At 33.0% G+C, this 14,785-nt stretch overlaps 1 protein-coding gene across 1 annotated transcript; it reads left to right on the top strand.

The window, feature by feature from the left end:
* The first annotated feature begins 9,008 nt into the window (after nt 1–9,008).
* LOC124830763 (uncharacterized) lies at nt 9,009–12,944 on the top strand. Its single transcript, XM_047304569.2, has 6 exons — nt 9,009–9,905; nt 10,037–10,245; nt 10,844–11,066; nt 11,931–12,016; nt 12,155–12,246; nt 12,377–12,944. Exons 1-6 carry the CDS (start codon nt 9,810–9,812, stop codon nt 12,616–12,618), a joined length of 948 nt encoding a protein of 315 aa, XP_047160525.1. The 5' UTR covers nt 9,009–9,809; the 3' UTR covers nt 12,619–12,944.
* The last annotated feature ends 1,841 nt before the right edge of the window (nt 12,945–14,785 follow it).

Below are 14,785 nucleotides of genomic sequence, written 5' to 3'. Positions count from 1 at the left end.
TATTGATTGAATTGTGAAATTGTTTGGGATTGAGAAATTTAGTATGTTTAGTTGTTTGTATATGTTGTGTATTGATGTGAAAATTGATAAATGATGAGGTGAAGTGTGATTTATGATGTAAATGTTGTATGTGATGAATTGAGATACTAAATTGGATGAAATATGAGTTGTCAAGATACTAAATTCATAAGTTTTGTTTTGTATTTAGTAGAAGATATAGGTAGTTTTTAGGCTAGAAAGGGGATTTTGATAGGTGAAAAGTTAAGGGAAGGGTTATTTTGGTTAAATTGTGTTTTGACCGGGGTCTAAAGGTTGATTAAGATTTGTTTGAGTGTTATGACAATAATATTCTGTTGTAGAACTAGTTGGCCTTCTTTTGGAGGTGTCATGTATAGTTTTTGGTTAATTTTAGGGGTTTTCACTAGTGGTATTTTGATTTAGAAGGTCTACACATAATGTGAGGTTTTGGGGGCTGTCATTAATTCTATTAAGACTTGTGTAAGCTGTTAGTTGCAGAGAATTGATGTTGAAAGGTATAAAATGAATTTTGATTGGTGTTAAATTGTTAAGTGAGGTTGAGATAGCTAATTTGAGTTAGGAAAGTGTTTTTCAATGTTGCTCAATGCATAAGAGGTCTTAAGGAACATTAGAATGTGTGGGGAAAATGTCCAAGTTTAGATTTAAAGTGTATCTATGAGAGGTTAGTAACTATTCTGAAAAATTCCACTACTCATGGAAAAATCCACAATTTGCTTGTGCTCTTCTCTGTTTTCAATTTTACACTTTCTAAAGTAAATCCACAAGTTATGAAAAAAGCCACAACTCAGTTGTTGAACTTGTTGGTTTTCAATTTGTTTCTCTCGAGACAAATCCGCAGATTGTGAAAACGTTCATAGCTAGGTTGTGGAACTTTCTGGTTTTAACTCTGCATCTTGGACATCAATTCTTCCCAACTTGTAATTTTAACACTTATAAACACAATCTACAAGAAAAATACAAAACCCAAATGTATGATCTGAAACAAAGATAATGCAATTATGTATGCAAATGGCCTAAAGTAAGATATGAATGCAATTACACTTTACTCGCACATCAGCCACTCTGTGTACTTTTATGTTTGTGATTTAAGTACTTTTTAATAACTTACTAGATTGTTTATGGTATATTAATGCATGATTAATGATGTTATATGTTGGTATTCAATGAGAAAAGTGTATTGGTACGGGTATGGTTTCAATAGATTCAATGTAAAGATGAAGTGATATCAATGGTTTCAAAGTTGTGAAAATGAGTTCCAAGGAGGAACTACTTGGTGGTGGTTTCAGGTATTGATAGTATGAATAGTCAAAGTTAAGCTTGGTCAATGTCAAGTAGATAGTGATGAGTCATGTCATGAGAATAGTAGGAGGTTCGAGCCTGAAGGACCTTTCTCCATTTGACAAAAGGGCGTTTGAGGACTAACCTTGTGTGTGGTAGGGGGAAACCCCTTTGGCAAGAGCTTTGCAGAACAGTAGAGGCCGCCACAAGTGCAGGAATCTATGTAACTCGACATTTCATACAATATCTGGATAGTCAGTCTAGGTCTTTGCATATTAAGATGTTTGGGTTGATGTATGTGATATAAATGATTTATGTATGCTATGTTATAAAGGTGATAAGATTTGTCTTGTATCTAACTTACCCTTGCTTTTGTGTTGTTTGTCTTTGTGTATGTTTTCTCTTTTGCGATAATCACCTTAATGGTGTGAGCTTAGGGAGACATTCTTTACAGTTGCTCCAGCGAGAGGTGAGCGTGAAACAGTTGGGAAGTCAGATGATTCTATAGGTGTAGATTTTGTCTTTTGTACGTTTTTTTTCTTATAGTAGTTCCATTATCATGTATGTAATATTCATTTTAGTAGTATTTTACTATTAAAAATGGGATGTTACAACAACTATGAATTTTTTTTGAGAAAATTATTTATTTATTTTCAAAATCATAAGAAGTTGCGATGCATGTTCTATTAAATTCACATGAGTTAACATAAATATTCCATATCACTTCAATATAGTGATAGAAACTTGATATTTTGAATATTTCTAAAATCAAGGATAATTTTCACGATAAAAATGACATTTCTTAGATTATTGATATGAGAGCTTCATCATGTGACAATAAATTTATCTTGTATGATAAATATGAAAAAGGTTTCATACTAGTATGATTATCAAATGGGATATATACCACAATTACAAAGGAGGGCATAATTATTTTGGATGGTGGTTTTGCAGCTTGATACATGTATTTTTTAATATATGTATCACAATTAATTGATGTCTCCAATTGTATAGTTCAATTATAATCATACATTGTATGTAATACAAGATCAGAAGATTAGAGCAGGTGAACACTAATAGACTTTTTTTTGGGTATTCCAATGGTGCATGCATTAACGTTTGACAAGGATTCATCAATTGATCTATAACAGATATTTGGGTCACCCGCCAAACAAGGTGTTAAAATTCATCCCCCATGTGACTCAATTTAGTAAAGGAAAAATAATATAATGGTTTAATATCCTCTTTGGTCCCTACTTTCGTTGGATAATGGCAATTAAGTCCCTATTTTTAAAAGTATTTGGAATATGTCCACAGTTAGTAAAATTTGCGTCTAATTTGTCCCTTCCGTTAAGTATAACCAAACAGAGTTAATACGTTGATGATCTAGCACCAGTTATTGGCAACGTGTCAATATATTGTTTTGTGTGTGCTGACGTGTAACTGACATAAAGAAAATATGGTGTTTTATTAAGATAGGGTTTTTTAATTTCGGGAAAATGTGATTTAGGGTTGATTTGATTTATCCGAGATTAGAGCAATTGGAATTGTGCGAGAGAAGATAGAGTAGTTGTCGCACTTCACCTACATTGCGAACACACAGATCTTGTATAGATCGTACGGTAGATTTTTGGTTCTCTTCCTTCACGGCCAAACCCAGTTTTGGGTTCTTCTCCTTTCTTTGTTCATTCTTTCTCTCGGACAAAAGTCAATCCTAAGGCTCTTCGTCTCACACGAGAAGCAGATTAGGGGAGCACGAGCACCCACCTTCATCTTCTCTTCACTCGGTTTCTACTTCGTTTTGTAGGAGGGAGACGATGATCTCTTTTTCTTTTGTTCTCGTTTTGGTTCGTGCCGCAAGGTGGGAAGGCTTCATTTCTCTTCTCTTTCTTGGTTCTGGGTGGGGTTTTTTGTACGTTGGGGATGTAAGTTCAGGTGGCTAGGATGCGAGCTCCTTTCTCACAAAGCAGTGAGTCTTACAACAGCGACGCCTCTGTGATGGCTCGATTCCTGACATATTCGTGGTGCCAGAGTCCCTATTTAATGGCGTTGTCGTGAAGAGAGGACCAACGTTTCGTGTTGTGGTGGTCTTCGTTCTCAAGTGTTTCTACGACAACAAGGCTTGTGTGGGGATGCATCGCGATATTGAGGATGCATATCGTCGTTTCTAGTTTGCAATTTGGGGTTGTTCTTGTGGTTCTATTATTCTCTGCAGGATGGCGGCACAAGGTTGAGGATTTTGATCTTGTAATTTGGGGGTTTGATTTTAGGGTTTCTTTGTTTGGAAAATTTCCTTTAAAGTTTTGTTCTTGATTTTTCTGATGTTGCAATTGAAAGAGTTGGGAATTTTGTTTTCAATTTGGATTATAGGGTTTTCCTGTCCTTGCTTTCTCATTTTGGTGTTAGGGTTCCTACATTAAGGTTTTCTAATTCTCACGTTTTTAGGTTCTGGTTGACAGTGGTGATGGAAGTTTGCGGCAATGGGTAGCTGATGGGTGCGGCCAATGGGTGTCGCGATGGCTCCGTCAAGGTTGGACTATGGTTGATTCAAAATTTGGACCCTATCTTAATAAAACACCATATCTTCTGTAAGTTAGTTACACGTCAGCACACACAAAACAATATATTGACACGTTGCCAATAACTGGTGCTAGATCATCAACACACTAACTCCGTTTGATTATATTTAACGGAAGGAACAAATTAGACACAAATTTTACTAACTGTGGACATATTCCAAACACTTTTAAAAATGGAGACTGAATTGACATTATCCAATGAAAATAGGGACCAAAGAGAGTATTAAACCTAATAGAATCTATGACTTTTGTCCTCGAGTTAAACAATAAAGGAATTTTTTCCTACTAAGTGAGGATAATATAATCTATGACTTTTGTCCTCGAGTTAAACAATAAAGGAACTTTTTTTAACTAAGTAAGCATATCGTATGTAATTTTTTTAAATTAGTTCATTGTGACTTATTTGGACCTTATTGCACTCCTTTATCTTGTGGGACATGATAATACTTAACTATTGTTGATGATTATTCACGCATAGTTTGAGTTTATTTGTTATGTAGTAAAAGTGAAGTTATGTTTGTGTTTATGAACTTTGTTATCCTTGTTGACAAACAATATGATATGAAAATAAAGAAAGTATCAAGTGACAACAACACTGGGTTTAATTGTTTGCATGACTTTTCTTTAAAGAATAAGACTGAATTTGAGACATCTTGTGTTGGTACTCCAAAAGATGGGAAAGTGGAAGGAAAACATCAACATACAATAAATGTGGCACGTGCTATCAAATTCAACCGTCATTTACTAATGCAATTTTGGGATGAATGTGTGTTAGTGACATGAAATTTAATTAATCATGCACCGTTTAATGTGCATAATTATTTTACATCTTATGAAAAATTATCTGGTAAACTACCTAATTTTGATAACATGAAAGTTTTTTATTCCTTATGCTATATGCATTGTAAACATCATGAGGGGGATAAATTTGAAAGTAGAAGTCAAAAGTGTATATTTGTGGGGTATCCTTATGGAAATTGTATGATTTGGAATGCCATGAATACTTTGTCTCTAAAGATGTGAAATTTTATGTACATGAGTTTTCTTTTGTCGAATCATAGGACAACACTCTTTATACTCCTCAAATTAATTAAGATTTTGAGTATACGATTGATATTATTGGAGGGAGAATTATGATTCAATGGAGGGTGCGTCTATGGCCTTGCAAGGTGAAGATCAATCTCAACTTCAAAAGAGGTTGTGTGGAGACTACCATGAAACTACTGTGATAGTTAATGAAGGAGTAAGTACGAGTGGTGTGGTTGAAACTGATGATGTTATGCTAGTGCAAGAAGAAAATATGGTGACAAAAATGGGAAGATGGATGAAAAACAAAATTCCATTCACAATGTATAAGAATTTTATCAGTCATGTCATTACAAAAGTAAAGTTCTCGAAAAGTTCATATGCTTAACAACATGCCTTAGGTACTCCTTATACTATTACTTACTTTGTAAGTAATGAATGATTTTTTGCTAGACATCGAAATTATGTTGCAGATTTGATAGTTGGGAAAGACTTTAAGAATTTTAAAAAAGCCATAAAAGATTCTAGTTGGTGTGTTGTAATAGCCGATGAGATACAAGCCTTCAAAAAGAATAAAACATGGGTTTTGCATAAACTACTATCTAGAAAGAAATTTCTCGAAAGTAAGTGGGTATATAAAATAAAACAACATTCAAATGGGAGCATAAAGTGTTGAAAAGTGAGACTTGTTATATTAAGACATCATCAAAGAGAGGGAATAAACTATGATGAAACATTTATCCTAGTGGAAAAAATGGTGACCATACATACCTTATTAATAGTGGAGACAACTAAAAAAATGGCACGTTCACCATTAGTTCTTTTAACTAAAAAAATGGTGACCATACATACCTCATCTTGTTTCTAAACTCCCTTAGTTCTTTTAACTGTATAAACTTTGTAGCTCTTTGCCTCAACTTGTTTAGGCTGGCAGTTGGCATCATGCACAAATCATCGAAAAAGGTTTAGGCCTCAGTGTTGTGACCTTATGATGCAAAACTAACTCATGATTGAAATTCTTGATGTTAAGGGTGAACTTGCCAAACCATTCCATGAAAGCATGTAAAGATTATCCCTTCTTTCATCTTATATTCACAATAGTCAAAGAGGTGAGGTAATGAGGGTGACTTATGGCAAACTTTATTTCAAAGTGCGAAGCCAATATAACAAACAAGTATTTGGAAAAAGGCAATAGGCGGGTGAAATAGTTCAATGTCGCTCCCTTAGAGTTTGGAAAACTCTGCACATGATTGAGTCATCTGTTATATATAGGCTTACCTGTGTAACATAGACGTCCACATGCTCATCAATGTTACCATCATACCAATCTATAATAAGGGACTTCCAATCACTTGGGAGGGGAACCTCCATCATGCCGTCTATGAAAGGATGACGCCGACTTCCTCCCATCACAAACAAGGTGCTCATTGTGCCTCACATTTGGGTATTATTATATTGTTGCTTCCCTCCTTGGTCTTTTGTGCGATCTTTTGCATAGAAATCATGTTTTCTGAATTCTCCTTCTCCTTTCTTTTGTTGACAACATCCACCTTCCTTCTCAACTTTTCATTCTCTTGGTTGAGGGCATCCATCTCCTCAACACTTCTTTTTTTTGAATTTTGCAAACTCCTATTGCATTTTCATTTATGCCTCTAGCATAGTGGCTATGTCAGTCGAAGATGGTCCAACTTCTTTTACTCCAACCATTTTGTTTCTTGTAGACACCATATAACCTTCTTCTTCATAAAATATATACCACTCCCATTATGGATGACAAATGTTTTTATAGAGTTAAATTTATCCTACAAAGACTCAAGCTTCAAGCACTCGGAGCTCTAACTTCACACTATTAAATTGAAATGTCTAGGTATTTATTTTCTCCAAGTTAAATAGGGTGTGTGCCTACACTAGACACTCAAACACTCAAGTCATTCAAGTGCGTCATATGGTAGTAAAAGCAATAATTATTGAACGTAATTAATTTACTTCATGCAACATGTTATTTATACTATGTTTATGGATCCTTAAAATAGCAAGAATACTAAAGTATATTGTAGAAAATAAATTACTAAAGAAAATAAAAAAACTTATAATATAAATAAATGAAAGCATTCACCCAAATTATAACAATAAAAAATAATGGACTATCAATTTTTTTTATTTAGAATGAATGAATTGTTCCACAATTTAATATAAAATAAACCTATTTATATTTTCTAACCATTTCTCGAAGGATTACAATATTTGAATTTAAACTTGATTAAATTAAAAATAACTATCTTATAACTATTTTTAGGGATTTAGAAGTCCACATGACTTGAGCAGTCAACATCTATTAAGTTTTCAGAAAAATTGTTGTTTTCCTTTTCTTGATTTTGTCGATAATTATTCTTGATTTATGTTTTGCTTCGATCAACGTTTGACAATGAAACATAGTTCGCTTCTAAAGAGTTACATGCCTAATATATGACATCTATCTCATAAAGAAGTACTTTGTAAAATTGTCCTTCACTTACAATGCCCATATGGAATATAATCCTCCCTAGTTTACAACCAGGAGGTCTGGAAAGTATGAGAAAACTCCCAAGTAGCTTTGGAAGACAATTTTTTCCTTCACTGACACCATTCCATGGGGTTTTGGGTGTTATGAGCTTTCGTTTCTTAGCCTTCACAAAACTAGGCTTTCGATTGATTAACGTAAGTTTGACTTTTGATTTTGATTGACCAACGTAAGTTTGACTTTTGATTGTCCTTATATAATTTTTAATCTTCACTCTCACAACGATCCTATATCTCTTAAATTATTTCTTTCTACTTCTCTATGTCCTCAACATTAAGAGGTGAAACTAACTTGGATTAGAGTCAACGAGAAATAAATTTGGACCAAATTAACTTATAAATATGTCAAAATAATTTAATTATAAACTACTAAAGTGACTTTTCAAATACAACTACAATTTTATTATGATTCTTCTTTATATTTATTTTCTTTCTCTTCAGTATTACTTGTTAAAATGTAGATTTTAAGCCTAACAAAACTCCATAAAATCAACTTATAAAATGAGGTTTGCACCCACTTATATTACTTATATGTAAATTGACCTAGTTAACGTGAGACTTCTAACACACTCCTTCACATTCATGATTTTAGTACCATGTTAAAAAGTAAACTTTAAACCTAACTCAACCTTACAAAATTTTATTATAAAATAAAATTTGGACTCACTTATATACTTTAACTCGTCTTTTCCATAATTGATATAAGATCTCCTGTATAGGAACTACGAATTTCTGTTATAATAGATTATTATAAAATTAGTTTTATTTTCATAAGAAAATATAATCTATTATAATAAAAGTTTTAATAAAATTTTTCATAATAATTTTAAATTTATTTTGATGCTGGCCATATGATATAAACCTTCAAATAGCATGAGTTTATTAGAAAAACAGCCAATTATATTTTTTTTTTCTAAAATCCCCTTAAACCCGAAAACCAACAAGTTTTGATTATAAACCAGAATTGAGAAAAAGAAAGTAACATTAAACTTGGTAGATTTTAAGATATTTTGTCTAGTTGTGCATAGCAAATCTCTCACTTTTATTTATCAAGTCCTGGTCAATTTTGACACTTTTCTTTTGTTTGTTCGCGCACTCACAATTTTTTATTATGCGTGGTCATACTTCTATTTTTTTAAACTCAAAAAAATTGTGTCAGACATGCCATTTTCTCGTTTTTATGCCACAAATATATATTTTTTTTCTAACAAAACATACGGCTATCTATTACTTGCAGTTTGTTTTCATGAAAATAATTAATTAAAGTCGTTTCATATGACAAAAAAAATAATCTTTAAAATTGCCTGTCTTCTCTTTTAAAAAGGTAATTAATTCCGAATAATTAATCTAAAATGTCACGGTGAAAATTAATTGTGCATTCATCTTTGGAATTAAAGATAATTAGCAGACGAATTCTTGATAATACATGATTACCTAGAAAATGAGAAAGAAAAAGCTGAGTATATACTCTGAGACAAAGAGAGAAAGAAGCATGAATTTGAGAAATGTTACAGATTTGGTGTTTGTGTGTGTGACGCGGTAAAGGAAAATGCTCATATATATCTATTCTACATTTCCAGTTCTTCACATTTCATCATAAATTCGCACTTTCTAGAAACCAAACCAAGTCCCTTCTTCTTTGCTTCTGTTTCTTTGGATATTTCTGAACCAAACCATTTTCTTTCTGTGTTTTTTTTCTACCTTCCTCCATCCTCTTCCCATACCTCTGACTCCTTCTTTCTGTTCACTTTTCTTTCTTCCACCTTTTCACTTCTTCTCAGACAAAACAAACACGGGTTTCTCTTCAAGACTTTTTTTTCCCCTTAAAATAAGAAAATATTACCTCAGTTTCGTTTCTTTCAATCTAGCGTGTCTTTGTGTTGCTGTTCTTGGCCTTCTTGGTTTAAGGTTAAAGCGTCAGCTTGTTGTCTTTCCTTAAATGTCCAACAAAGAAGGCTTGCCTTGAGTTTTCTTCAAGACTTGGTTTATCAAACTACGAAAGAGAGAAAGAGTTGCGATTGTTTGTTTACGTAACTTTGTGCTGAATTGGAAACGTTTCTATTGGCCAAGTCACTCCTCGTTAAAACAGGGAAATTGTTAAAGCAGATTAAAAAGACAGCTAGATTGAGATTTTTGCGGGCAAAAATTCGGTGTTCTAACGCCAAAAAAAAACAAGACTTTGACTCTTAGCTGTTGGGATTCCAATTCTCTTTCTTTTCTCTCATTGAGCTCAAAGTTAAAAAATTCCCAACTTTGGTTTCCCCTTGTCTTTGTTCTCATTGTGAGAGAAGTTGCTGAATCTCCTTCGTCTCTTTTCTCTCTGACACCATGATTTTCGATAAAGGGTCAATGCAATCCAAGTCTAACCTCGACTGCTTCCTCCGCCGTACGACACCTATTGTTCCGTCTCAGTTTCTTCCCAAGGTGTTACTTTCATGTGTTGTTGTCTGTATTTTGTTAGATTTTGTTTTGTGGTGGTTTCATTCTGTTTTGGGTTCCCTCGTTGTGATCGTGGGTTGTCTCTGATCTTGAGTTTTTGTTTTTTTTTCCGACAGCACGAGATTCGAAACCTTAACCGTTTGTGGCACCCGTGGGAGAGAGAAGCGGTTGAGTACTTCACTTTGGGCGATCTCTGGAATCGGTTCGACGAATGGAGTGCTTACGGAGCTGGAGTTCCCATTTCCTTGTCCAATGAGGAGACACTTGTTCAGTACTATGTTCCTTACCTTTCTGCAATTCAAATATTCACCAGCAGCACTTTCAGGTATGTCATACATGTGTGCACATGAAGATAATCAAGATACCCATGTTGTGGGGTTGTTCAATTTTTGGACTTTTGATGAAATCAAAGTTCGAGGGTTTTTTCATTGATGTCCCAAATAAGCATATTATATCTCCAAATGGTACTGAACGAATGTGACTCAATTGGAAATAATACATGTAAATGTTGTGGGAAGAACTTGAATTTGATTTCTGCATAATCCATATTCAGAAGTAGTTTTAACTCTTGAGTGTGATTAATTGTCAGACCAAATATTAACAGGGAGGCTCTGAATTTGCTTTTTACAGAACACGAGATTTAACTGTAATGAGTTTTGAATCGTAGATATGATATACAAGTAAAAGCTAACGAAAATACTCTGATGTTCTTCTAGAGAGTGGTTTAAAAATACGAGAATATTTGGTGTGTTCATGTGAATGTTGTCGTGGTCTAAGTTTTAGGATGTTCCGGTTTGAAGTGATTTCTGTGAATTATGCTGTGGTTGGTTCTAGGCTTGATGATTGGTTGTGGCAATATCATAAATCTTTGGTTGAAGAGGAGCGTGGTGGATAGATTTGAATTGGGTGTTTGTTTTTTTCAGGGAAGAGACAGAGTCAGGTGAGTGTGAGACAAGGGATTCGTACAGCGATTCGTACAGTGAAGAGAGTGAGTGTGATAAGCTATGGAGATGGGATGGAACTTCATCAGAGGAGGGAGGATCTGAGCATGATTCTTTGTGGCACATGAATGATCGATTGGGTAATCTTTACTTTCAGTATTTTGAAAGATCAACTCCATATGGGAGAGTCCCTCTAATGGATAAGGTGCGTTGTTTTGTTCTTGTTGGCCATTTCTGACTTTTGCATATTTTTCATTGCTTTCTTATTTCTGTTTTCTGATGTGCCGAACAGCATTTCACTTCATATATATCTGGATTCTGATTTTGGTGTTCTTGATGAAATGAGAACCAACAGATTAGGCATAAGGAGGAAATAGGGAATGTTCTTTTTTAGAAAGGTGTGTTGTAATCACTAAAAATCTCTAGTCATAGGGCATCCCTAAAAGGTTAACTGTGACTTTTGACTTATCAATGTGAATCCGTAGAACTCAATTTTTCTCTGCTCATAATAATCACATAGCACTTTCATGTCTAGTCTCTGCCATCTCTTTCTCCTGTGGAACCCCCCACCTCCCTTCTTCAACCTAATTAAATTATTATCATTCTTCTTTTGATGCTTCTTCAGCATATGTTCTTCTTCCAAAACCTTCTGCCGGATGCTGTTTTCACTTTTCTGTGCTTGGATTCTTCCGATCGATATTAAAAAAATAAAAATCCATAATTTAGTCCTTCGATTGATTAACTTATCTTCACATCAACACGAGACTTCCAGAAACTGTGGGTTCAAAACAAGTCCTTAAAGAATCAAAATTCTGTTTTTACGTTGCCCTTTTGTTGAATATACCTGCAAAATTATCTCTACATCAACAATGTTAAGGCTTCAAAATTAGAAAGTACAAGTGATTGTTGTAATGTAACGTAACAAATCACGGAGATTCTGGTCTGTGATACCTTCAGAATACGTGTTTTTACATGTGTACATGTGATTAAGATGAATTCGGATCCATATTTTAATCACGTTCGGTGGACCCAAATCTGATGGCGACCAAATATTTTTTATGGTTTTCAGATCACTGGGTTAGCAGAAAGATACCCAGGGTTGATGTCACTGAGAAGTGTAGACCTTTCCCCAGCAAGTTGGATGGCAATTGCATGGTAATTAATATTCTTAACATGGTGTATAATCTTATATGATTCTCATGGTCGGTTAAATAAATTAAAGGTGTATCCTTAATTCTCGGCATTGTGATGGAGTTTTTAGGCATTTATTAAGTTAATCGGTACTGTTTTCAGGTACCCCATATATCATATTCCAATGGGAAGAACAATTAAAGATCTCTCAACATGCTTCCTCACATACCACACACTGTCATCTTCGTTCCAAGGTATAGTTATCATTGATCTCTTATTCATGCCTGACACCCTTTTGAAAATTGAGACGAAAAACAAAAAAAGAATAAAACTTTGGAAAGAGAATATGCACTGAGTGGAAGTTTTACTGATGATGTGTGATAGATATGGATGTGGATGATGATACCGGAGGAGGGAAAGAGAAGAGAAAAGAAGGTGAAGGAATATCGCTGGCAGCATTTGGTTTGGCCACGTATAAGATGCAAGGGAATTTGTGGGTCTCAGGGAATTGTGGTAGGGACCAAGAAAGACTGGTCTCACTGTTGAGCGTGGCAGATTCATGGTTGAAGCAACTAAAGGTCCAACATCATGACTTTAATTACTTCATGGGCATTCGGCATGGCTGAGACAATTAATGCACTGCTTTACCAATTCGTCTCTCGAATCACTAATCCTCCTTTTTCGGATGCTTCCACCATTAATTGCACCCCCGTTTTTGCTTATAAGGATTTGTAATTGTAATTGTAATTGTAGTTCTAGTTCTTGGATTAGGACAAGCTATGCCCTTGTAAAGGGTACCCTGAATGAGTTGACTCCTTTCAATGTAGAGTGGTAGGTGAGGAGGCCATAGTTACTTACTATGATCATGTGAGAGAGTGAGAGTGAGATTGCATACAACTTTGAACTTGGATTTTGTATTTATATCTATGTATGTAATGTATGTATGTTCTGACGTGGAATGTTTCTGCAAATGCCACGTATTGCCATGAACATTTTTTTATGGTAGTTGTTTTGGTTTGGTACGAAGAAACAAGAGTAAAAGAATGCAATCTGATGAAGCGGTTGGGCATTTGGGTTGTGGGCTTTATTTGCGCGTGGGCCCATCATTATAACAGAACATAGCACATGGAGTACCCTAATTCTGCTTTTATAAAATACGGTTGTGATATGAGCATAAATATCCTCTCACCTAGATTTTGGAGCCAAAAATTATAAATTCATTTCATAATTATCCAGATCCACGTGCGGTGTTAGGTTGCCGCGTGCGTTTTCTTCTCTCTAGTACTTTTTTTATTCATTTTATAAAATTTACTTTTAATTTCTTGGCCTATTTATATTATTTATTTTCAATTCTACTTTATTAATCGTTAATTTTATTTTTCTTTAACATGTACCCAATCGACACTGTTAAATGTTGCTCTAAGATAATTTCGTATGATCAATTTTCAAGAGATAAATCCGTGAGTGATGAAAACTAGTATTCTGAAATCAACGTGACGTTGTGCGTTAAAATTAAAATCATAGTGTAATACGTCTAACGTATACCCCACTATAAATAATGAATGATGTATATCTAAAGATATGTTTGTGTATTTCAGGAAATTCTGAATACCATAAATGGTATCATACTTGTATTAAAGATATCTTATCATATATCCACGTATTACGTATTTTTTTCTCTTCTGTTTAATATAAGACATAATATAGAAACTATGACATTTTAAACGGAATTTAATGTTTTTTTTTCTCTATGTTTATTAATAGTGATATAATATATAATAATTTTTTAAGTTATCTAATAAACTAAACATACTTTATCAATTTAAAATGGAACAAAATAAATATGTATCACTTATTCTATTACAGTAAAGGTCATTGTAGATTTGATAAAGTGCTAAAAACAATAGCATAAAAACATGATTGTTTTTAGCATATTATGCTTTGTCTAAAATATCTTAACAATAGATCATAAGATAAAAGTATTTCATTTTATAAATAATATAATATCATGCGTTTTTGTTTTCGTTTAACGTAACACAAATGTACTTAGATAATAAACATATAGAAATGAACTAAACTTGTATAAAACGAAAATATATATACTTATTTTTTATTGTTGGAGACATCTAATATTTTCGTCAATCAAATTAAATCTTTAACAAGTTTTTCAAATAACGAAAGTAATAAAAAGAGTCAAATTTGCTCAACAAACATAAACATTTTCAACAGTCAAGAATGACCAATAATGATTTGTGAAAAAAATTTTAACAGTCAAGAGTAATTAATGTAAAAAAAACTTAAAAAATTAACTAACAGTGACTATAAATCTAAACAATACTCAATAAGTTAGCTAAAATATCTCAATTTATAATATATATATATATATATATATATATATATATATATATATATATATATATATATATATATATTCTCAATTTCAATTTTTTATTAAGTATATCTTTAGTTTATTTGGTAATATATTTTACAATTTATGTAATTATAACTTTTATTATAGAAAAATATGTATTTTTTTAATACTTTTTTATAATATCATATTCCTTTTATTTTTTAATTTTTTTGAGACAACTTTATTAAATAAATATTTAGACATATATAAACAAACATGAATTCAATAAATAAATATACCTACTATTATTACCAAAATAAGAAATAAGTTTCATACCTATCCAATATTAATAACAAAAATGAACATAAATTTTTATTTTAAATACAATAATAAATATAGTCAAACATGTACCATAGTTAAACATTGTCAAGCTTATTCGCATA

The sequence above is a fragment of the Vigna umbellata genome, chromosome 6 (assembly GCF_029865625.1).
Source record: "Vigna umbellata cultivar VRB3 chromosome 6, Vumbellata_1.0, whole genome shotgun sequence".
In the NCBI taxonomy this organism is placed as follows: domain Eukaryota; kingdom Viridiplantae; phylum Streptophyta; class Magnoliopsida; order Fabales; family Fabaceae; genus Vigna; species Vigna umbellata.
The sequence above is the reverse complement of the archived record's forward strand: the minus strand, read 5'-3'. Positions and strand labels throughout refer to the sequence as shown.